Source organism: Oncorhynchus masou, chromosome 15 (assembly GCF_036934945.1).
Source record: "Oncorhynchus masou masou isolate Uvic2021 chromosome 15, UVic_Omas_1.1, whole genome shotgun sequence".
NCBI lineage: Eukaryota > Metazoa > Chordata > Actinopteri > Salmoniformes > Salmonidae > Oncorhynchus > Oncorhynchus masou.
The window spans coordinates 32,100,199-32,125,912 of record NC_088226.1 but is presented as its reverse complement, the minus strand read 5'-3'; the positions used below and the strand labels follow the sequence as shown (position 1 = coordinate 32,125,912).

Genomic DNA, 25,714 nt, shown 5'->3' with positions numbered 1-25,714 from the left:
GCAGACAGCTAGGTAGAGTGAAACATATATGAAGGTGGAGGCAGGGTTTGAACCCATGCCCCACAAAGGGACAATGTGTGGTCTTGAGTCAGCAGCACTACCACTAGACCAGACTCCAGCACCAGCAGGGTGTCTTCTTTATCCTACCATGATATATAGTATGCCTCGAGCTTCAATGACGAGAAACATGCAGTGCTGCCCACTAATGTGCTGATAGAGTGAGACAGAAAACAGATAGAGGTTTTCAACTGAAGTTATACTGCTGTTTATTTCCTCAACAGGATCTGAGCTTACACACAAGCCAATGCAGTGGGTCCCCCTGCCATAGACTTTGAATGCAAGTGGACATGTGTGGACTTACAATAATGTACTGGTAGGGGTCAATGGAAGACATTGTTGGCTGGTTGGTGTTACCCTCTTGTCCAGTCTCCAGTGTCCTTGAACTCAGGAAGATCCTCCAGTGATACTAGGTACCATCTACAGACTCTGGGGACACACAGAGCATCATAATGTAAGGCAGGGGTACTCAACTACTATTTGAGAAGGTCCAGTGACACATATTTACTATGTGGCAAAGTTCCAGATGGATATAGTCCTTTATTGGTGATGTGGTACAGGATAGTAACAAACAGTCGTCTACGACTTAGGAAACACGTTGCCATCTAAAATGTACACTAAATACATTAAATGAGACTAAGAATTTGAATTAATTAGAACTTATTTCAAATGTAAACATGTGCAACATCCAATTTCATCTGGAAAGTCCGGACTGCTGTTATGATAATCACACACTGTTGTCCCGTCCTTGCAGCTTAACATTCAGTTGATTAAGGTGTGATGTAATGTCTGTCAAAAATGCAACTGTTTCCATCTTCTCCTCATCTTACAAAAACTCAGAAAATTTAGTTGCCTTTACACTCTTTTGCTCTGATTAGAAAGCTTTAATTTCCTCCTAAATGGCCCAAAATAAAGAAAAACCCTTGAATGAGTAGGTGTGTCCAAACCTTTGACTGGTACTGCATATCTTCTTCCCGTGTGTGTGCTTCTAAATTTAGAAAGCCCAACAACTCCTCACAGAATTCCTCTTTGTTTCGTTATCAAATTTGAAAAACACAAGAAGCTGGGCATTAGTGTTATTTGTTGATTCACCCAGAACTAATGAACTGCATGGTGCATACTGAATGGCCTCATCAAGTTTTGAAGTTAAATATTCAGCTAATATTTCAGTTCTGCTAATTGCTGTGGAATCTGACAGAGGGATCTGTATGGCCTTCCCTAAACTCACCTTTTTATTTACCTCCAAGCAAGGTGTCAGCAAGTTCACACATTCATTCTTTACCATCTCAGCATCTGAATTTTGTATTTTCTTCCCCCAAAACCGAAACTATACTCAGTGAACACTCCATTGCAAGTTCTTGGGCTTTCAGGGATTGACAAGGACTTTGTTGGACCTCTCATATTGAGATTTGAGTTGGTTAACCTTGTTTGTTCTCACTTCCGTGTTCAGGGGATACATCTGATCAAATTTACTATGCCTGGTGTCATAATGGCGCTTAACATTGACACTTTTCATGAGAGCTTTGGACTCACTGCATATCAGGCACATTGGTTTTGTGCTAGTTGCGGCAGAATGAATAAATACTGTTTCGTCCACTCAACTTTGAATATACGGTTTTCAGAGTCAACTCACTTTTTTTTTTTTAAACAAGCTATATTAACAAAGATACTGGTAACTAAACTCCTTTAATCTACAGTTGAACTGCAGTCTAATCTTTCTGTTTCTTTCTGCCTGCTTGTCCCAAGGTTCAACGGAGGTTATTTGGATTAATGTGATTGGGTAAGACGCGGCCTCTTGTATTTGCATATAACCACGCGATTGGATTAGACTGGCACTAGCAGTGGGCGTTGCTTCGGGAGAGAGCGAGAACAAGTGGCCGCTGAGCCAGGTAGTTTTTTTTTTAAAAGATGTCTAAAAAAATGATGTATTTATATAACAAAATGCAACCCGGATTGACCCTTCTCTGAGTCCGGAACCCTGACCGCGGTCCGCAAGTTGAGTTTGGCTGATGTAAGGGATGTTGTGGTAGCATCGAGACTGGTGACGCACAGAGAATCATTATGTAAGGCAGTATTCAAACTTTTTCTGCGGGGACCCATTCTTTTCTCAATAATTTCTTGCGACCCCACCCCACCCCAAATCTAATGACACAACATTGGAGTTGGTAAATTTATATTTTTTACATCAACAAATAACCAAATAATCTCTTATCAAAATAAAAAGAAAACAGTAAATAAATGTACTCAATAATATTGTACATTTCAAATGTTCTTTCTCCAAAATGTTTGCATATCATTCCATACAAAAATCTGTACTCATACATTTTTGTAAAGAAAAAAAAATGCTTGTATTTACTTTTACTTTGGTGACCCCACTGCAGTTCCACCAAAAACCCCGAATTTGTATACCACTGATGTAAGGGATGGTGTGGTAGCATCCTACAGACTGGCAGTTAGTGAAAAAATGATTTGTGCTGGTGTGTGAAATGGTAGATCTTTTACTTAACCTTTATTTAACTAGGCAAGTGAGTTAAGAACAAATTCTTATTTACAATGACGGCCTACACCGGCCAAAGCTGTGCCAATTGTGCACCGCCCTATGGGACTCCCAATCACAGCCGGTTTTGGGGCCTCAAGATGCACCTCTAGCACTGAGATGCAGTGCCTTAGACCGCTGCGCTACTCGGGAGCTGGTCAGGTTTACTACAACAGTGATGATGCAAATACTAAAATAATGCCTTGAAATAACTGTGTAACTGGTTAGCAACTACTGTAGTGAATGTAGGACCGGGGAGAGAGGAAGTGTGCTAAAGCCACAGGACTGAGATAGGCCTCTCTGTGTGTGTGTGTGTGTGTGTGTGTGTGTGTGTGAGTGTGAGAGAGGCCTATGTGACGCAGCGAAGTAAAAGATGCTACCACAGTTTAATAATGTTGTGTGTGTGTGTTACCTCACGTGTGTGTCTCACAAGCCCAGTGTGGCTAAAAGGCTTTCCTCAGTTCTCACTTGTTCAATGAAGCGTAGCATTTCTGTGAGCAGTTCATGCACGTATTGTGGGTGTGTGTGTTCGCAGTGCTGGTCACGTAGTTTGAATGGATGGTCCTTGTTTTGAATGAGCTTGTTCGGTCTGCGACGTGGTGACCTGCATATGCACCATATTTCTGAATGATCCACAAAGCAATAAGAGCTGAGCAGATTGGACAGGAACACAGACACAGCAGGGCTTGACGCTCTGCCACTACTGAGTGGTCTTCTGGTTCTTTAGCTGCCAGGGACATTAAAGAAAGCAGTGCCAATGTGCTTAATAACTACTGGCATCATTATTGGAATGGAATAACAATAATGGTTGATCACATTTAAATGAGAATATCATGACTGCATTTTTATGTTCCTAAGCACAAAGCCATGGTCAAAGAATGTAGACTCTATTTCTCTCTATTTTAACATCATATTCCAAACTCCTTTCACAGACATACCAGTAACTAACATGCAGTAATATGCCATGTTGGAACACTTGTGTTATTATGTTAAGGTATCCCTCTGCTCATAGAGTGGCGGGACACAATAGCATTTAACTAACCTAAATGCCCTGACATTGATCCAAATGAAAGTCAATGACAAAAATGAAGATAAAATAATAACATTTTACATGGCCAGTAGGGCAGAGAATTACCAGGGACATCAAGTTACGATATTATCACGATACTTTGCTGCCGATACGATATGTATTGCGATTCTCACGATTCTATATTTATTGCGATTCGATGTTCCAAACTTATTGCTCACCATATGTCTGCTACAGAGGGAAGAGAGAGTTTTGATCAGTCATGGAAATAAGAGCTGAAAACAAATTGCTTCCCTATGTAAAAAGATGGACAACAAGCTATGAAGGAAAAGTGCTGGAGTTTTGGTGGAGGTACAGCCAACTAGCTCTGAAATAATATTTAGATATTGTAAAAAAAAAAAATCCTGATATGTAACCGTATCGAGCTTCAACTTTCAAATAATTTCTGAGGAGTTTTCTGGACCTCACTAAAACTCGGGTTACTGCCCTGAACTTAACATGCAGTCCACAGAGCTTCTGTCTTCTAGCACTCATTGCTAGGTTAGCCATGTCCCACTGGTCACACCACGTAATTTCAAAGTGGACATTTTGTTTATATTTGGACGAGACGTTGATCAACGAGATTATTCACCCACTGAAAAAGTGGGCTAGCCTTGAGCAAGGCCCATCTGCCGGCTAGCCGAAGAGGTATACCCGCTAATTCGTGGGCTACAATACCTCTTTTGCCAATTGGCCTGAACCCGTTATTGCCGACACGGAGCCCTTCCAATCCATCATGACTGGTCTGCTGACGTAATCGTCCGATGTGGTTTCAACAGGCTTTTCCGTTACGCTGTCGCCGAAGACCCATCTTCTAGCCCCGGCTCGCTAGCTTTCTGAACGCTGTGCCTCCCGTTCACCTAGCATAATAGCGACGACTTAACGACACCCTGACTCACCTATTGCTGCTCATTGGACCCCATGTTCACTCGGCTCCACATGCCTCTCTCTAATATCAATATGCCTTGTCTACTGCTGTTTCGGTTAGTTATTATTGTTTTATTTCACTGTAGAGCCCCCAGTCCAGGTCAACATGCCTTAGATAGCTCTTTTGTCACACACCCCACATATGGGTAGACCTCACCTGGCTTAGCTGGTGTCTCCAGAGATGCAAGCTCTCTCATCGTCACTCAATGCCTAGGTTTACCCCCAGTGTACTCACATCCTACCATACCCTTGTCTGTACATTATTCCTTGAAACTATTCTACCACGCCCAGAATTCTGCTCCTTTTATTCTCTGTTCCCAACACACTAGACGACCAGTTCTTATAGCCTTTAGCCGTACCCTTATTCTACTCTTTCTACGGTGATGTAGAGGTTAACCCAGGTCCTGGAGCCCCAGCATTACACCTATTCCCCAGGCGTTCTCATTTATTGACTACTGTAACCGTAAAAGCCTTGGCTTCATGCATATTAACATCACAAGCCCCCTCCATAAATGTGTTTTATTCACTGCTTTAGCACACTCCGCCAACCAAGGGGGGGGCGGAGTTGCAATCTACTGCAGAGATAGTTTGACAGAACTCTGAAGGCTATCCAGGTCTGTGCCCAAACAGCTTGAGCTTCTACTCTTAAAAATCCACCTTTCCAGAAATAAGTCTCTCACGGTTACCGCTTGTTATAGACCCCCCTCAGCCCCTAGCTGTGCCCTGGACACCATATGTGAATTGATGGCTCACCATCTATCTTCAGAGTTCGTACTGTTCGGTGACCTAACCTGGGATATGCTTAGCATTGCAGATATTAGCAGAACAGATATAGTCCTTGGTTCACTCCAGACTTGACTGCCCTTGACCAGCACAAAAACATCCTGTGGCGTACTGCATTAGCATCAAATAGCCCCCGCGATTTGCAACTTTTCAGGGAAGTCAGGAACCAATATACAGTTAGGAAAGCTAAGGCTAGCTTTTTCAAGCAGAAATTTGCATCCTGTAGCACTAATTCCAAAAAGTTTTGGGACACCGTAAAGTCCATGGAGAATAAGAGCACCTCATCCCAGCTTCCCACTGCACTGAGGCAAGGAAACACTGTCACCACTGATAAATTTACGATAATTGAGAATTTCAATAAGCATTTTCTACAGCAGGCCATGCTTTCCACCTGGCTACCCCGGCCAACAGCCCTGCACCCCGCAGCAACTTGCCCCCCCAAAATCCAAAATTATATATCTAGAATCGGCTTCCTATTTCGCAACAAAACCTCCTTCACTCATGCTGCCAAACATACCTCCGTAAAACTGGCTATCCTACCGATACTTGACTTCGGCAATGTCATTTACAAAATTGTCTCCAACACTCTACTCAGACTACATCTAATTTGCTATCACAGTGCCATCCGTTTTGTCACCAAAGTCTCATATACTACCCACCACTGCGACCTCGTTGGCTGGCCCTCGCTACATATTTGTTACCAAACCCACTGGCTCCAGGTCATCTATAAGTCTTTGCTAGGTAAAGCACCACCTTATGTCAGCTCACTGGTCACCATAGCAATACCCACAGGTAGCACTCGCTCCAGCAGGTATATTTCACTGGTCATCCCCAAAACCAACACCTGCTTTGGTTGCCTTTTCTTCCAGTTCTCTGCTGCCAATGACTGGAACGAATTGCAAATATCTCCCTCACTAACTTTAAGCATCAGCAGTCAGAGCAGCTTACCGATCACTGTACTTGTACACAGCCCATCTGTAAATAGCACACCCAAATACCTCATCCGCATATTGATATTTAATTTTTGCTCTTTTGCACCCCAGTATCTCCACTTGCACATCATCATCTGCACATCTATCACTCCAGTGTTAATGCTAAATTGTAATTATTTCACCACTATGGCCTATTTATTGCCTTACCTCCCTAATCTTACTACATTTGCACACACTGTACATAGATGTTTCTATTGTGTTATTGACCGTATGTTTGTTTATCCCATGTGTAACTCTGTTGTGTTTTTTGTCGCACTGTTTGCTTTATCCTGGCCAGGTCGCAGTTGTAAATGATAACTTGTTCTCAACTGGCCTACCTGGTTAAATAAAAATTGAATAAAGAAATGTTAAATTGGTTACAGTGATGACATATTCCTGTGGTTGAAAGTTCACCGTCAAAACAACAGTCTACATTGATTACTTTTTCAAATCCAATGTATTTTCCACGTAGATTCCTTGTCACGATACGTTGACAAATGATGTTCCTCCAAGTTGGGTAAGATGAACCTCTCCCGCTTCACTGCTTTGTTGAGTCGTTTTAGGTCCATGCATGTTCTCACTTTGACAATTCTTCTTCATCACCAGCACCATGTGAGCACACCAATCAGTAGGCTCGGTGACATCCTCAATGATGTAATTTCTTTCTATTCTGTCCAATTCTTCCACCGCTTTTGGAACGAGTGGAAAAGGAATTCTGAGTGGCGAAGTCAGAGAATAGGGGACTGCATCCAGCCTAAATCAATCTTAACTGGTTCACAGTTCCGTAACACATCTGCATTGATCTCGTCTCCTCTGAGGATCAAATCCATCTGGCATGCAACAGTTCTGCTTGTATATGGTCACAAAGATCCAGAATTTGTACTTTTATTATGTTTTGCTCGGTTGTGGTTTGGAATTTTCCCACGCAATCAATCTGCCACCTGGGCTGCAGAAGCCTTGTTCAGTGTTGACCAGCTGAGGGCACTGTGGCAAGCTCTATTACTTGCTCGAAGACATCACTGTAATATCTGTGTCAACTTTACGTGTGTCATTCACTGGGAGCTCAGCATGACTCATCAGAATCAGATGGCCTTGTAATTGACCAGAAAATAATGTCATTTGCTTTTCTTCTTCATTTTCTTCAGTTATTTCATCGACCATTTTTGTTTTGCATGCAATCTCACAGTGCCCCATTTTGTTACACTACCAGCATCTTTTATTGCGCGCTGGACAATTTTTACTGTCATCATGGCTGCTTTTACAACGTGAGCAATTTCCCTATTTTGACTCTTTTGCTTGAACTGTTTGCCCTGGCCGCCTGTATTATTTTTAGAATGTTTGTAACGCTGTGGTTTGTGTCTCACCTCGTCAACTTCATTATGGGCTCCGGCGCACGTCTGTGTGCTGCTTCTTTATTTGCTCTGACTGGCATGCAATTTCAATCGCCTTCTCCAGTGTCAGGCTCCAGTTGTAGCGTTTGTGAAACATCACTGTCCATAATGCCAATCACAATCCTGTCCCTTATTTGTTAGCCATTTGTAATGCCAAACTCGCAGTGTTCAGGTAGCTCATATAGATTCCTCACAAACTATAAAAACAGCCTCTCCCCCTTTTTTAATCTGCTTAAGGCCCGCATGGACTGTGTGATTTTAGAAGTGATTTTAAAATGTCCACGTTGTTGGCGAATTCTAAAGTTGGAAACAATCTTTGGACGTCTTGGCCAGGGGCAGATTGGACCATTTATGTTGGGTGGGCTGGTAAAAATTAAAAACCCACAAAAACATCTTGTTTATATAAAGTACCAGTCAAAGGTTTGGACACGCCTACTCATTGAAGTTTACTTATTTAAAAAAAAAACTATTTTCTACATTATAGAATAGTGAATACGTCAAACATATGAAATACCATATATGGAATCATATGCACACTTTTCATTTTCTCAACCAGCTTCACCTGTAATGCTTTTCCAATATTCTTGAAGAAGTTCCTACATATGCTGAGCACTTGTTGGCTGCTTTTCTTTTGTTCTGCAGTCCAACTCATCCCAAATCATCACAACCGGGTTGTGGTCAGGTGATTGTGGCGGCCAGGTCATCTGATGCAGCACTCCATCACTCCCCTTCTTGGTCAAATAGCCCTTGCACAGCCTAGAGGCGTGTTTTGGGTCGTTGTCCTATTAAAAAACAAATGATAGTCCTACTAAGCGCAAACCTGATGGAATGACGTATCGCTGCAGAATGCTGAGGTAGCCATGCTGGTTAAGTGTACATTGACTTCTAAATAAATTACCCATAGTGTCACCAGCAAAGCACCCACACCATAACACCTCCTCCTCCATGATTCAGTGGGAGCCACACATGCGGAGATCATCCGTTCACCTACTCAGCGTCTCACAAAGACACAGTGGTTGGAACAAAAAAAATCTCATATTTGGACTCATCAGATCAAAAAGGACAGATTTCCACTGGTCTAATGTTCATTGCTCGTATTTCTTGGCCCAAGCAAGTCTCTTCTTATTATTGGTGTCCTTTAGTAGTGGTTACTCTGCAGCAATTCAACCATGAAGGCCTGATTCACGCAGTATCCTCTGAACAGTTGATGTTGAGATGTGTCTGTTACTTGAACTCTGCCTGGCTTAGGTGTAGTTAAACTAACGACGGACTGTCGGATCTCTTTGCTTATTTGAGCCATTCTTGCCATAATATGGATTTGGTATTTTACTAAATAGGGCTATCTTCTGTATAACACCCTTACCTTGTCACAACACAACTGACACATTAAACAACTAATGCATCAAACGCATTAACCTTTTCACATGTGAGTTCCAGATATCTCTAACAGTCGCCCCAGCGAGAGTTGTTTTACGTACGAGATGTCAGAATGCACTCACTGTTCCAAAATGTGATTATTACACAACAGGACAGTTAACACGCCAACAAAAAGCTAATTCATATTGTAGTTTGTCAGCCGAGAGTTATATAACGCTTGTGTTACTTCAATCTTTCTTCAGTTAGTGCTTGGATAACTGTAGCCTACATTTTCCGGTTTGGATGATTGTGTTATGCTGTAGCTACTTCTGTGAATGTCTGAACATTGCATTCAAAAATAAACTGGTCACATTCTGGGCATAACTTTGTAAGGACCATGTTTGTGTAAAATGTTTGTGATAAAAAGTGTTGCCAGCTCAAAATGCTGATTGTTGCGTCAATCGAAAATGGATGTTCTAAATAAGCGTTCTAATCACACCGGTTTGATCTTACACAACAGGGACCGATATAGAATGACCACACCCATTTGTTGGTATGTGTGAAAAGGTTAAGAAGCAAAGACAATCCCCAAATTAACTGTTAATTGGAAATGCACTCAGGTGCAACTCATGAAGTTGGTTGAGAGAATGCCAAGTGTGCAAAGCTAGGTGGCTACTTATGCACATCTGTAAGCATAGCAGCAAAGGCTGGACAAAATAATGCATCTCTTCTTTTGTTTTAATATGTTAAAATGCTATATACAGCATCTTATGTACATAAATGGACATTATAAAAAGGGCCATATTTTTTTGAATAAAACAATTATTATACAATTAAAACGGTATGGGCCGTTTGGGTATGGGTTGCTAGCTATGCTGAACTTGAATGATTTATCAAACGTTAGCATTTTTTCTAGTTGTCGATCAAATGTATTTGGCAGGCAGACAGGCAAGTTCCCATTCAATTGTCAAAATGTGGGTTGGGACAAGCATGCATGGGAAGGCAAGCCGCAGAAGGACGAGCAGGCTTCAATTCCCCCATTGTTTATTAATGCAATTCTGAAGGCCAATTGGCTGAAAACATTTGAGAGTGTTTATCTAGTGTTCCCTCATTACATTTTAGCTCATCTCGCTCTGGCTCGCATTAGTTGTTGATCTTGTTGTTGTGGATGTGCATAGGAAACTGAGGGAGAGAGCCTATCTTTTCATGGTTGTTTGATGAATAGGTCTGAATTTCCTAAATGAAAGAGGACTCCAGTGGTATTTACATATTTGCAGAAATCCATTCAGGTGTATTTTGAGGCTTTTGGCGAACGCATTCTAATTATCTAAAGTCATGGTGGTGCTACTGCCTGTAAACACAGCCCAGTTCAAAGTGAATGATTGCAGGCCCCTGTGGTAAATGTCTTATTTGCATATGGGCCTACTGTAGCTCTGAATGGCTATGGCCCACCGGTCTTCGTAGACACCGGTCCTGGACAAGAGATGTTTTTATTAGGTTTTATTTACGTCAGTGTCTATTAATTGTCCAAACACACGGCCGTTTTCCCACTCTACAGTATTGTTATAGAATTTCCACAAACGCATTAGCATAAATCTTTCCAAAACATTCTATGAATTTATGGTAATGTGAAAATGACCATCTCAGTGCTCGCTTGTCAGAAAAACAAGAAAATAAAGGTGTCATATTCTTCCTGGGGTTGTATATGAACAGATTTCAATGATATTTCAGGTTGCTAAAACACTGTCAGTTCCACTTTAAGCAGACAGGCAGAGAACAAGAATAAGCACAGAGTGAAGGCAAACAAAATGGCTAGAGCTATAGTTATAATGGTGTGTTGTACCTCCTGTGGTGTTTTGACATAATTGTAAATGTGAAAAAATAAGCTGTCATCTTGAATTGCTTTTTCAATTATTTTTCACTGCAGTATGAACATACAGTGCCTTGCGAAAGTATTCGGCCTCCTTGAACTTTGCGACCTTTTGCCACATTTCAGGCTTCAAACAAAGAGAAATTTTTCAGTTTTTGATTTGTTAAAAAAGTTTGAAATATCCAATAAATGTCGTTCCACTTCATGATTGTGTCCCACTTGTTGTTGATTCTTCACAAAAAAATACAGTTTTATGTTTGAAGCCTGAAATGTGGCAAAAGGTCGCAAAGTTCAAGGGGGCCGAATACTTTCGCAAGGCACTGTATGTTTATATATACACTGTACAAAAATATAAACACAACATGTTAAGTGTTGGTCCCATGTTTCATGAGCTAAAATAGAGGATCCCAGAAATGATCCATATGCACAAAAAAATATATTTCTCTCAAATTTTATGCACATTACATCCCTGATAGTGAGCATTTCTCCTTTGCTTAGATAATAAATCCACCTGACAGGAGTGGCTTATCAAGAAGCTGATTAAACAGCATGATCATTACACAGGTGCACCTTGGCTGGGGACAATAAAAGGCCACTAAAATGTGCAGTTTCTTCATAAAACAAAATGCCACAGATGGCTCACGTTTTGAGGGAGGGTGCAAATGGCTGACTGCAGGAAACAGCTCTACCAAAGCTGTTGCCAGTGAATTTAACGTTTAATGGTTGGCAGTACCTCCAACCGGCCTCACAACCGCAGACCACGTGTATGGCGTCGTGTGGGCGAGCAGTTTGCTTATGTCAATGTTGTGAACAGTGTTCCATGGTGATGGTAAGCTTATGGTATGGGCAGGCATAAGCTACGGACAACAAACACAATTGCATTGTATCGATGGCAATTTGAATGCACAGAGTCCATTGACGAGATCCTGAGGCCCATTGTCATGCCCTTCATCCGCCGCCATCACCTCATGTTTCAGCATGGTAATGCACGGGCCCGTGTCGCAAGGATCTGTACACAATTCCTGGAAGCTGAAAATGTCCCAGTTCTTCCATGACCTGCATACTCACCAGACATGTCATGCGTTTGGGATGTTCTTGATCGACGTGTATGACAGCGTGTTCCAGTTCCCACCAATATCCAGCAACTTTGCACAGCCATTGAAAAGGAGTGGGACATTATTCCACAGGCCACAATCCACAGCCTTATCAACTATGCGAAGAAGATGTGCCACACTGTATGAGGCAAATGATGGTCTCACCAGATACTGACATGTTTTATGATCCATTCCCCTACCATCTGTGACCAACAGATGCCCATGTAACTCGTTTCAGGAAGCTAGACGTATGTCGCGTGTCACTTCTTCACAGGAGAGACATTTGAACAAAGTTTTTTTAAAATCAAAATGCGATTTTGGGCAGAAATGCCTTCTGGAACATGTGAACTTTTATGCGCCTTTATACAAAACTTGTATGCCATCTGTAAATACAATTGTTAAATTACCAGCCTAGTTGGTTTTGCCACAGAAAGGCAGCAACCTTCCCTCTAGCCATGATTGGCTGAGATAATGAGTGGGCTGGACATGCTGAGAGATGAGGTCGGATTGGTCTGCCATGTATTATGAGCTGGTCAGTATGTGTAGGTAATCCTTTTTAACACGGCTTTTTGAAAGATATCACCTAGTAAAAGTGCTTAAGTGTTGCTCTCCACTTTCTGGAGGACCGAGTTTTGAAATCAGTGGAATGAGAGTATGATAGCTAAGGAGAAAATTCTGGCGTTTGATTGCAAATATGCAGACGGAATCAAAAAGAAAACACACAGAAGGCCATTGTAAAACACCTGCCTCTGGATTACATCTTCAAACTAAGGGCAACCATAGCATCTGTGACAGTAAGGGAGAAGCGTCCATCCATGTAAGAGACTAGCAAGCTAAATTTTCAGATATTATACGTTTCTAATTTTGTTAGAAAGTAATTTTAATTTCAAGTTGAAGTGTGCTGTTGTTAGCTAGCCAGCTAACGTTAGCTGGCTGGCTAGCTAGCTAACACCACGTGTATGATCTGTGTAGCAATATTATTTGTATCTCAGAAGCATTTGCATTGCTCGTTAGAGCCTAATGTTAGCTCGCTAAAATTGAACATGGTTGGTTAGCTACCTGCAGATACATGCAGGGCAGTAAATGTTATGAGTTGGGATAATGGTTAATTGTTTACCTAGCTAGCTACATGTCTAAACAAAAGACTCTGCTATGGTAGTCACTATTTCAACACAAGGTTTATGATGTCACTGCGACAACTGTCGATAGACATAGCTGGTAAATTCACTCTGGCTATCTATTCCAATTTCAGAGCACTCTCATCTGAGTGAGCCAGAGCGCAGAATAACTGATGAATTTACGAACTCTCAACACCTTTTGAATATGGCCGGTGTCAGTAAACGTTGGCAAAAATGTTTTAATTAAATTGTTTCCAGCAGCACAGTTGCAGTCACCAACGCTCTGGATAACATAAAAACAGCTTAACCAGCTCTGCTACTGCTAGGGCGAGTAAAATGGTAGCTAGCAAACGTTAACCAGTTAGCTTGGGCGTTTGACTGCTGTTAGATCAGAACGCTCGGATTAACCTTACTATTCGGCCAGAGCGCACACTGGATGCTCTGGCCGGAAAGTAAGGTTGTTCCGAGTGTTCTGACCTAACAACGCTCCAAGAGCGAAACACTCTGAATTTACAAATGGACAATCTGACAACGCTCTGAGTTTACAAACATCCAGACAACACTCTGGCACTCCAGATGAAATTTACAAATACACCTGTAGTATAAGCCAACCTTTAGTCTTGAAATCTCTGGTTGTTTAGTACATAGCCTCATGTGAATCCTGAAAGAGATTGGTGGAGCTAAAACTTAAAAATGGTGTAAACGATGCTGAATGGGTGTAGACAAAGAAGAGCTCTCCAGTAGGTATCAAAATATTCAAGGTCCATTTGCTCAAAATTGAGGTTAAATGTTTATCAACTTACTTTCCCATTGTTCCTCAACTGTAGTGTATGATATACACTGCTCAAAAAAATAAAGGTAACACTAAAAATAACACATGCTAGATCTGAATGAAATATTCTTATATACTTTTTTCTTTACATAGTTGAATGTGTTGACAACAAAATCACACAAAAATTATCAATGGAAATCAAATGTATCAACCCATGGAGGTCTGGATTTGGAGTCACACTCAAAATTAAAGTGGAAAACCACACTACAGGCTGATCCAACTTTGATGTAATGTCCTTAAAACAAGTCAAAATTAGGCTCAGTACTGTGTGTGGCCTTCACGTGCCTGTATGACACAGACACAGCAAACCTTCTTGCCACAGCTCGCATTGATGTGCCATCCCGGGTGAGCTGCACTACCTGAGCCACTTGTGTGGGTTGTAGACTCAGTCTCATGCTACCACTTGAGTGGAAGCCCCGCCAGCATTCAAAAGTGACCAAAACATCAGCCAGGAAGCATAGGAACTGAGAAGTGGTCTGTGGTCCCCACCTGAAGAACCACTCCTTTATTGGGGGTGTCTTGCTAATTGCCTATAATTTCCACCTGTTGTCTATTCCATTTGCACAACAGCATGTGAAATGTATTGTCAATCAGTGTTGCTTCCGAAGTGGACAGTTTGATTTCACAGAAGTGTGATTGACTTGGAGTTACATTGTGTTGTTTAAGTGTTCCCTTTATTTTTTTGAGCAGTGTACCATTTTCTAGCTCTGAGTCTCTACTTTTATCCAATGTAAAAAACACAATTTCAACTTTTGCTACATTAGACCGAATCATGTGAAGCCCATAGTGTCACGTTGTATAAATGATTGGCGACAGGCACAGGAATACGTAAAGGGGGAGGGGGGGGTTTAATACTCCACCCAAAATTACAACATGCCATGAAAGGCTTGGGACTAAGCCCAAAACAAACACGTACACAAAAACACAGGGATGTAACCCAAAAAAAAGAGGGAGGTTAAATCTCTAATAAATACACGGGACAAGACCCGTAATAATGAGTACACAATCCACATAGCACGAAAGCCAAAACAACAAAGCACAGGTACTCACGAGACCAACGGACATGGGAACAATAAATGACAAAACAATGGTGAACAGAAGACACATATATACAATTACTTAACAGGGGGAATGGAAACCTGATGGGTGTAATGAAACAGTTTAGTGACGCCTAGAGACCAGTGATGTAGACCTCCGGAGCTGGTGCACGGAATGAGCAGCAATCCCGGGGGAATCCGTGACACAGAGTTGGGCCTAATGAATTTATTTAAATTGACTGATTTCTTTATATGAACTGTAACTCAGAAAATTGTTGCATGTTGAGTTTATATTTTGTTCAGTATATGTATGTGTGCCTATATAGGCATGATTATTTTATTTTGCTACAACAAATGTAGTATCTTATAGGCCATGTGGGATGGCCATCCTAATGATGCATGACACTATAATAATAAATTAAATCAACTCAAATTGTATTTGTTTTAAACATGAGGTGGTTAAAACATATGAGACGGACCATGTCTCGCCAGTCAGTGGCAGGGTCTACAGACAATTACGGACTACAAAAGGAAAACCAACCACGTCACGGAAACCGACGTCTTGCTTCCGGGCAAGCTAAACACCTTCTTCACCCTCTTTGAGGATAACACAGTGCCAAAGACGAGGGACCGCTACCAAGGACTGTGGGCTCTCCTTCTCCATGGCCAACGTGAGTAAGACATTTAAGTGTGTTAACCCTCGCAAGGCTGCCGGCCCAGACGGCATCCCGAGCCGCATCCACAGAGCATGAGTACCAGCTGGCTGGAGTGTTTATGGACATATTCAATCTCTCCCTATCCCAGTCTACTGTCCCCCCATGCATCAAGATGTCCACTATTGTTCCTGTACCTAAGAAAGCAAAGGTAACTGAACCGTAGCCCCGTAGCACTCACTTCTGTCATCATGAAGTGCTTTAAGAGACTAGTCAAGGATCATATCACCACTACCTTACCTCACACCGTAGAACCACTTCAATTTGCTTACGGCCCCAATAGATCCACAGACGATGTAATCGCCATAACACTGCACACTGCCCTATTCCATCTGGACAATAGGAATACCTATGTTAGAATGCTATTCATTGACTATAGTTCAGCATTTAACACCATAGTACCCTACAAGCTCATTATTAAGCTTGAGGCCCTGGGTCTGAATCCCACTCTGTGCAACTGGGTCCTGGACTTTCTGACGGGCTACCCCCAGGTGGTGAAGGTAGGAAAAAAATACCTCCACTTTTCTGATACTCAACACAGGGGCCCCACAAAGATGCGTGCTCAGCCCCCTCTTGTACTCCCTGTTCACCCATGACTACGTGGCCACACACGCCTCCAACTCAATCATCAAGTCTGCAGATGACACAACAGTAGTAGGCCTGATTACCAACAATGATGAAGACAGCCTACAGAAGGAGGTGAGGGCCCTGGGAGTGTGGTGCCAGGAAAATAACCTCTCACCCAAAGTCAACAAAACAAAGGAGCTGATTGTGGAATTCAGGAAACAGCAGAGGGACCACCCCCCTATCCACATTGACGGGACAGCAGTGGAGAAGTTCCTCTGCGTACACATCACTGACAAACTGAAATGGTCCACCACACAGACAGTATGGTGAAGAAGGCGCCACGTGCAGTGACGTAGGCTTGTGTGGATAAAATGGAAGGGACGAATTATTGTCCCAGTCCGGCCCTGGTCTTTGGCTTGTTCAGTGTGACAAGGTCTTGGTCTGCCACTTAAGTACCACTAGGTGTGGTCATAGGCTCCAACAAAGTTCTGTCAGTGTCAAAAATTTAGCCTTTATCATGTAGTGTGGCTGGTATTATGAGCCGATCCCAGTGACTGACCAATAGGAACACGGCCGGCACTGATTATGCAGTCAGATTAATATAATGGTTTGATTTAAACCAGATGATTTCCTAATAATCCTGTTTACATGTCATTTATGAAATCAGGCTATCTGATGGGTTTTTGATAAAGGAATAAAAACATCAATCAAAATAAACATTCTACCACTGCGACCATGTTCGTTTTGGGAATCCTATTTGATTCCTAAAGTTTGTATGTGAAACTATTTCTAAAAATGGATACTTTTCCAAATTCACTTCACACCTGCATATTGTAAGAGGGATGCTGGTGCTGGCACATGTGCAGATCAAACACAATGCTGCAACTGACAAAGCCTAGATCGGATGACGTAGACTCACAAGCCAATTGCAGAATGTGACGACAAACTGAAGTAAATTGTACATTCAGGCCAGGTTGAAATCAAGATTTGAATTTTGTAAAGCCAGGCTAACTTTCAAAATTCTAACATTGTTGAGCCTCTCACATTAAACAACTCCTGTGGTTTTTTGTCTTGCCAACGTAGGGGTGCGCACACTAAATTGTGTGGCCGCGACGGGGTCACACACTACAAGATTCCTCACTTGGCCGTGAGGATTCTCAATATCACGCAGTTAACCTAATAAAGGATGAGTTATGGCTCAAAGCAGGCTCAAAAAAACATTTTCAGTCAGACATTCACGCATGCCATGTACAACAGGTGAAATATCTAGCCAATACATTTTGAATTGAATAACACTATTAGGGATGACCATGGAGGCAATGAGAAACTCTGAGATAGGGTGCAAACCAGTAGGGGTTTTATTCTCAATTTTCAAAAATACAAATAATTACAAGAGGAAATAAACCAAAACGTGCTTTAAAATAGACAAAATGGATAACTTAACTGAAAAGAAAAAACAGACTGTCCTATAAATTCTCAACTTAAAAATGAACTGATATTTAAGGTACAGGAACAAAACGCAAATACATCATAATTCAACTGACAAGGGGTTGACACAGAGAATACACTACATTACCAAAATTCATCGCAAAGGTGTTCGATGTGATTGAGGTCACGGCTCTGTGCAGGCCAGTCAAGTTCTTCCACATTGATCTTGACAAAACTATTTCTGTATGGACCTCGACTTGTGCACAGGGGCATTGTCATGCTGAAACAGGAAAGCGCCTACCACAAACTCTTGCCTCATAGTTGGAAGCACAGAATTGTCTAGAATGTCATTGTATGCTGTATTGTTAAGATGTCCCTTCATTGGAACTAAAGGGCCTAGCCCGAACAATGAAAAACAGCCTCAGACCATAATTCCTCCTCTATCAAACTTTACAGTTGGCACTATGCATTCGGGCAGATAGCGTTTGCCTGGCATCCGCCAGACCCAGATTTGTCTGTCGCACTGCCAGATGGTGAAGCCTGATTCATCACTCCAGGGAACGCGTTTCCACTGCTCCAGTCTAATGGAGGTGAGCTTTACACCACTCCAGCCGAGGCTTGGCATTGCGCATGGTGATCTTAGGCTTGTGTGTGGCTGCTCGGCCATAGAAACCCATTTCATGAAGCTCCTGACAAATAGTTTGTGTGCTGACGTTTCAACCGAGGACAGATGATTTTTACGAGCTACACGCTTCTGCGGTCTTGTTCTGTGAGCTTGTGTGACCTACCACTTCGCAGCTTAGCCGTTGTTGCTCCTAGACGTTTCCACTTCACAATAACAGCACTTACAGTTGACCGGGGCAGCCCACCATTGCCCCCCCAGCTAAATCATATTTTTTAACCACACTATGTTGAGGTAAAAATGTGATTATAATGCTTGTATAGATGTCAACCCCAATACATGTTCATGTCATCAATCAATTGCATTACAGTTAAAAACTACTTGGACTACCACCACCAATTTCTGCATGCTATCTATGTTACAAGCATATACAAATGGTAGTTAGCAGTTTTCCTGAAAAGTGTCTTCTAAATATTACCCAGTGAAAAAAGCCAAATATGTCGAAATCAGATTTTCCACTTTGTGGGCCTGTTACAATGAATCAATCATAATGGATTTGACAAATGTCCACTTATTTGGACAGATTTGTTGAATGTGCGCCAATCCATGTGCACCAATCGCATCTATTCCGTTTACCTCCCCGATCTCTTTCCAGGAGTTCAAAAACATTTGTGTCTTTGAAATCCCTACGAGGTATCACAAATATGCTTTTTATTTGTGAACTTTTGTCAAAGTTCTCCATGTTTTTGTCAAGGAAGTGTGATGCAGCAATGGTGGTGGCAGCATCATGCGGCAGGGACTGGGAGACTAGTCAGGATCGAGGGAAAGATTAACAGATCCTTGATGAAAACCTGCTCCAAAGCGCTCAGGACCTCAGATTGGGTCGAAGGTTCACATTCCAAAAGGACAACGACCGTAAGCACACAGCCAAGGCAACGCATGAGTGGCTTCGGGACAAGTCTCTGAATGTCCTTAAGTGACCCAGCCAGAGCCTGGACTTGAACCCAATCGAACATCTCTGTAGAGATCTGAAAATTGCTGTGCAGCGACGCTCCCCATCCAACCTGACAGAGCTTGAGAGGATCTGCAGAGAAGAATGGGACAAACCCCAAATACAGGTGTGCCAAGCTTGTAGTCATACCCAAGAAGACTTGAGGCTGTAATCGCTGCCAAATATATATAGTAAAGGGTCTGAATACTTACATAAATGTGAAATTTCTGTCGTTTTTTATACATTTGCTAACATTTCTAAAAAAACAGTTTTTGCTTTGTCATTAATGGATATTTAACCAATTTTAGAATAAGGTTGTAACAAAATAAAATGTGAAAAAAGTCAAGGGGTCTGAATACTTTCCGTATGAAGTGTGTATATACAATAGCCCAGGCCAATGAAGCGACACACAGATTGACATAGCCTCCTAATATGGTACAATCTGTGTGTCGCTTCATTGGCCTGGGCTATTTTTTCTTTGAATTCAAGACCAGATTGATCTCAGTTTGTCAAAGTAGTCACTATTTCAGTCATTTGTGTGCTTTTGAAAAACATTCAGCTGATGTCTTCTATCATGTATATAATATAACATTTGATGAAATGCGTTTTTGAAAGGCAATTAACAAATGTTCCCCATATGTGGAAATCGTAAAAATGCTTCTGCTCAAGTGGAGTCTATGCCACATTACAAAAGTTATTATGCCTTATTATTAAAGGGATTTTCTTCAATAGTAAATGTACCACACATCGAATTGCATCGTGGTGCACGGATTTGTTTACATGAAATTATAATTTGCCCCCCCCCCCTCCCCTATGATTTCTTAACCAGGCGTTCAGAGCGTTCAAGCAATGCATTCCGCCAAGACTTGTTTACAATCTAGTCAGGTTGCGGTCACAACTAGACCTCGTTTCAAATGTATCAAGAAATAGTAGTATTTGTATGCCTAGCAATCAACCAATGTACTGTTTTTACAGCACACTGTTACAAGTCTCATTCACAAATGACAGCTACAATAAGCCCCTTAAGATGAACGACATGTGAACGAGATGCTTGTAGAATCATGACTCTTTAGAGTTTTCAGTTCATCGTTCGCGGGTAGAGGTACTGCATGCTCTGGGCATTAGACACAAATGAACGAAATGAGTCGAAAGATTTGTTATTTTTACTGAACGAGTCGAAAAGATCCGAGACAGTAAAAAGAGCCTAACTTCTCATCACTAGTAGCCTACTCATCATGTTAGCCGAATCTGCTAGATTGGAATCATCCGGTTAAGGTTGCTGTGCATAATCAATCCCAGATAGATCAGACATCACTATTTGCCAAATATCTTCAGGGGTTGATCATTTTATGAATCGCATAAAGGTAATTCAAAAATAGGCTATCTCCCACATAATAGGCCTAATGTGTTTGTATTGTAAAAAACATGAAACATAGAGGAATGCCAGTTATTTTTCCACTTACCTTGAGAACAGTATCAGCTCATAAATCCAGGAAAATATATGTCATCCTATGCAGAAGTACTGTTCCACTGTATACGAGGAGCAGGAGATGCTAAACACTGACTCAGGATAAACGTACTCACCCCTGTAGCGCAACTCAACTTCCAGCTGTAATAATTAAGGAAGTCAGAACTTTTGGGGGGACAAATCGAAACCTGAAATGTGGCGCATGGGTTGTATGATATAAATTGTCATAGGACAGCCTAACGTTACTTATCTGACCACAAATGCGTCCCATGGAAGAAGGCGACATAAATTGCAGAGAAACGCCGATAGAGAAGTAACCTGCAGATATTTAAATTCCTTTGGTAACCTTGGTACGCCGCTACATCCGTAGGCTACGCCGCTACATGCGTAGGGTACGCAATAATTTCCAAAAGAGCGGCCCTGCTTCCATCTTGGTTCCACCAGCAGCGCAAACGACAAAGTCACTCTGTATGGTAACGGAGAAAACTTTCAAATAAAAGCCTGCATTTAAAAATGTCAATGTCGATAACTAATTCAAAAGATATTACATTTTAATCAATGGCATTTTTATTGTGCTTATTCCGCAAGAAGGAATTTATGAAAACAACGAGAAATTTTAATTTAAAAAAATAATTTAAAAAAAACTGTTTTAAAGTCACCATTGGCCTCATGGTAAAATCCCTGTAATTGCAGCCAAAGGTGCTTCTACAAAGTATTGACTCAGGGGTGTGAATACTTACTGTATATAAATGAGATATTTCTGAATTTCATGTTCAATACATTTGCAAAGGTTTCTAAAAACATTTTTTCACTTTGTCATTATGGGGTATTGTGTTTAGATGGGTGAGAAGAAAAATGTAATCCCTTTTGAATTCAGGCTGTAACACAACAAAAAGTGTTATTTGATAACTGGTTGACCCTCCTTTGGCAGCAATAACCTCAACCAAACATTTTCTGTAGTTGCGGATCAGACCTGAACAACGGTCAGGAAGAATTTTGGACCATTCCTCTTTACAAAACTGTTTCAGTTCAGCAATGTTTTTGGGGTGTCTGTTATGAACTGCTTTCTTGAGGTCATGCCACAGCATCTCAATCGTTTTTTATTTATGTTATTTTTTATTTCACCTTTTTTTAGCCAGGTAGGCTAGTTGAGAACAAATTCTCATTTACAACTGCGACCTGGCGAAGATAAAGCAAAGCAGGTAGACACATACAACCACACAGAGTTAGACATGGAATAAACAAACATACAGTCAATAATACAGTAGTAAAAAGTCTATATACAGTGTGTGAAATTGAGGTAAGTTACGGGAGGTAAGGAAATAAATAGGACATGGTGGCGAAGTAATTCCAATATAGCAATAAACACTAGAATAGTAGATGTGCATAAGATGAATGTGCAAGTAGAGATACTGGGGTGCAAAGGAGAAAGATAAATAAATACAGTATGGGGATGAGGTAGTTGGATGGGCTATGTACAGGTGCAGTGATCTGTGAGCTGCTCTAACAGCTGGTGCTTAAAGCTAGTGAGGGAGATATGTGTCTCCAGCTTCAGTGATATTTGCAGTTCGTTCCAGTCAATGGCAGCAGAGAACTGGAAGGAAAGGTGGCCAAAGAGGAATTGGCTATGGGGGTGACCAGTGAGCTGAGATAAGGTGGGGCTTTACCTAGCAAAGACTTGTAGATGACCTGGAGCCAGTGGGTTTGGCGACGAGTATGAAGCGAGGGCCAGCCAACGAGAGCATACAGGTTGCAGTGGTGGGTAGGTTATGGGGCTTTGGTGACAAAATGGATGGCACTGTGATAAGAATGAAGGATGCTTTGTTGCGAAATAGGAAGCCGATTCTAGATTTAATTTTGGACTGGAGATGCTAAATGTGAGTCTAGAAGGAGAGTTTACAGTCTAACCAGACACCTAGGTATTTGTAGTTTTCTACATATTCTAAGTTAGACCCGTCCAGAGTAGCGATGGTGGACGGGCGGGCAGGTGCGGGCAGCGATCGGTTGAAGAGCATGCATTTAGTTTTACTTGCATTTAAGAGCAGTTGGAGGCCACGGAAGGAGAGTTGTATGGCATTGAAGCTTGTCTGTAGATTTGTTAACAGTGTCCAAGGAAGGGCCAGAAGTATACCGAATTGTGTCGTCTGAGTAGAGGTGTATCAGAGAATCACCAGCAGCAAGAGGGACATCATTGATGTATACAGAGAAGAGAGTCGGCCTGAGAATTGAACCCTGTGGCACCCCCATAGAGACTGCCAGAGGTCCGGACAAAAGGCCCTCTGATTTGATACACTGAACTTAATCAGAGAAGTAGTTGGTGAACCAGGCAAGGCAATAATTTGAGAGACCAAGGCTGTTGAGTCTCCCGATAAGAATGTGGTGATTGACAGAGTCGAAAGTCTTGGCCAGGTCGATGAAGACGGCTGCACAGTATTCTCTCTTATCGATGGGGGTTATGATTTCGTTTAGGACCTTGAGCGTGGCTGAGGTGCACCCATGACCAGCTCTGAAACCAGATTGCAGAGCGGAGAAGGTACAGTGTGATTCGAAATGGTCTGTGATCTGTTTGTTAACTTGGCTTTCAAAGACTTAGAAAGGCAGGGTATGATAGATATAGGTCTGTAGCAGTTTGGATCTAGAGTGTCTCCCCCTTTGAAGAGGCGAATGACTGTGGCAGCTTTCCAATCTTTGGGAATCTCAGACATTATGAAAGAGAGGTTGATCAGGCTAGTAATAGGTTGTTGCAACAATTTCTGCAGATAATTTTAGAAAGAGAGGGTCCAGATTGTCTAGCCCGGCTGATTTGTATGGGTCCAGAATTTGCATACCCATCTGGATTTGGGTGAGGGAGAAATGGGGGAGGCTTGGGCGGGTAGCCAGGTGGAAAGCATGGCCAGCAGTAGAAAAATGCTTATTGAAATTCTCAATTATATTGGATTTATCGGTGGTGACAGTGTTTCCTAGCCTCAGTGCAGTGGGCAGCTGAGAGGAGGTGCTCTTATTCTCCATGGACTTTAGTGTCCAATAACCTTTTTGAGTTTGTGCTACATTATGCAAATTTCTGCTTGATAAATCTAGCCTTAGATTTCCTAACTGCCTGTGTATATTGGTTCCTAACTTCCCTGAAAAGTTGCATATCACGGGGGCTATTTGATGCTAATACAGAACGCCACAGGATGTTTTTGTGCTGGTCAAGGTCTGAAGTGAACCAAGGGCTATATCTGTTCCTGGTTCTACATTTTTTTGAATGGGGCATGTTTATTTAAGATGGTGGGGAAGGCACTTTCGAAGAATAACCAGGCATCCTCTACTGACGAGATGAGGTCAAATTCCTTCCAGGATACCCGGGCCAGTTCGATAAGAAAGGCCTGCTCCCTGAAGTGTTATAGGGAACGTTTGACAGTGAAGAGGGGTGGTTGTTTGACTGCAGACCCATTATTGATGCAGGCATGGAGGCAGTGATTGCTGAGATCTTGGTTGAAAACAGCAGAGGTGTATTTGGAGGGCAAGTTGGTTAGGATGATATCTATGAAGGTGTCCGTGTTTACAGCTTTGGGGTTGTACGTAGTAGGTTCATTGATAATTTGTGTGAGATTAAGGGCATCAAGCTTAGATTGTAGGATGGCCAGGGTGTTAAGCATGTCCCAGTTTAGGTCACCTAGCAGCACGAGCTCTGAAGACAGATGGGGGGCAATCAGTTCACATATGGTGTCCAGAGCACAGCTGGGGGCAGAGGGTGGTCTATAGCAAGCGGCAACAGTGAGACACTTGTTTCTGGAAAGGTGGATTTTTAAGAGTAGAAGCTCAAATTGTTTGAGTACAGACCTGGATAGTAAGAAAGCCTGCAGAGTACTATCTCTGTAGTAGATTGCAACTCCGCCCCTTTGGCAGATATATCTTGTAAGAAAATGTTATAGTTAGGGATGGAAATTTCAGGGGTTTTGGTGGTCTTCCTAAGCCAGGATTCAGACACGGCTAGGACATCAGGGTTGGCAGAGTGTGCTAAAGCAGTGAATAAAACAAACTTAGGGAGGCTTCTAATGTTAACATGCATGAAACCAAGGCTTTTACGGTTACAGAAGTCAACAAATGAGAGCACCTGGGGATTAGGAGTGGACCTAGGCACTGCAGGGCCTGGATTAACCTCTACATCACCAGAGGAACAGAAGTAGGATAAGGATACGGCTAAAGGCTATAAGAACTGGTTGTCTAGTACGTTCGGAATAGAGATTAAAATAACTTCAGGAGTTTGATCCTGTACAGGAACCAAATCAGCGGAAATTCCAGAGCGCCAACTAATTGTACTCGTTAAAACTCAAACTTTCATTAAAATTCACATGCAGGGTACTCAATTCAAGCCACACTCGTTGTGAACATAGCCAACATGTCAGATTTGTAAAATGCTTTTTCGCGAAAGCATGAGAAGCTATTATCCGATAGCATGCAGCCCCCAGAAACACACAAAGGGGACGTAAACAAAGAAATTAGCGTAGCCGGCGCTACCCAAAACGCAGAAATAAAATATAAAACATTCATTACCTTTGACGAGATTCTTTGTTGGCACTCCTATATGTCCCATAAACATCACAATTGGGTCTTTTTTTCGATTAAATCGGTCCATATATACCCAAAATGTCCATTTATGAACACCGTGAAATCCATGTAAAAAGGCACCTTTCCCAACGCAACGTAATTTTTTTTAAATTCATAAAGTTGCTTATAAACTTTGACAAAACACTTCAACCTACTTCTGTAATCCAAGTTTAGGTATTAGTAAACATTAATAAACGATCAAATTAATCACGGAGCGATCTGTATTCAATAACTAGACGTTTACAAAACGAAGTCCAGTTCCTCACGGACATTTTTTTCAGTTGCGCACCTGAA

General features: G+C 41.9%; 1 protein-coding gene across 6 annotated transcripts in view; it reads right to left on the bottom strand.

The window, feature by feature from the left end:
• Nucleotides 1-21,224, bottom strand: part of LOC135556150 (cytosolic phospholipase A2-like) — a 55,445-nt gene extending 34,221 nt beyond the window's left edge. Inside the window, exons 1-2 of one of the 6 annotated variants that reach the window (XM_064989113.1) lie at nucleotides 20,823-21,224; nucleotides 362-486 (exon numbers count right to left, since the gene is read on the bottom strand). In XM_064989113.1, coding sequence (XP_064845185.1) covers nucleotides 362-394 — 33 coding nt within the window. In that variant the 5' untranslated portion in view covers nucleotides 395-486; nucleotides 20,823-21,224. Of the gene's footprint in view, nucleotides 1-361; nucleotides 487-1,004; nucleotides 2,308-8,293; nucleotides 8,572-20,822 lie in introns of those variants that run through there. The other 5 variants (XM_064989108.1, XM_064989109.1, XM_064989112.1 and 2 more) reach the window with 5 other exon arrangements.
• Between the last annotated feature and the right edge of the window lie 4,490 nt (nucleotides 21,225-25,714).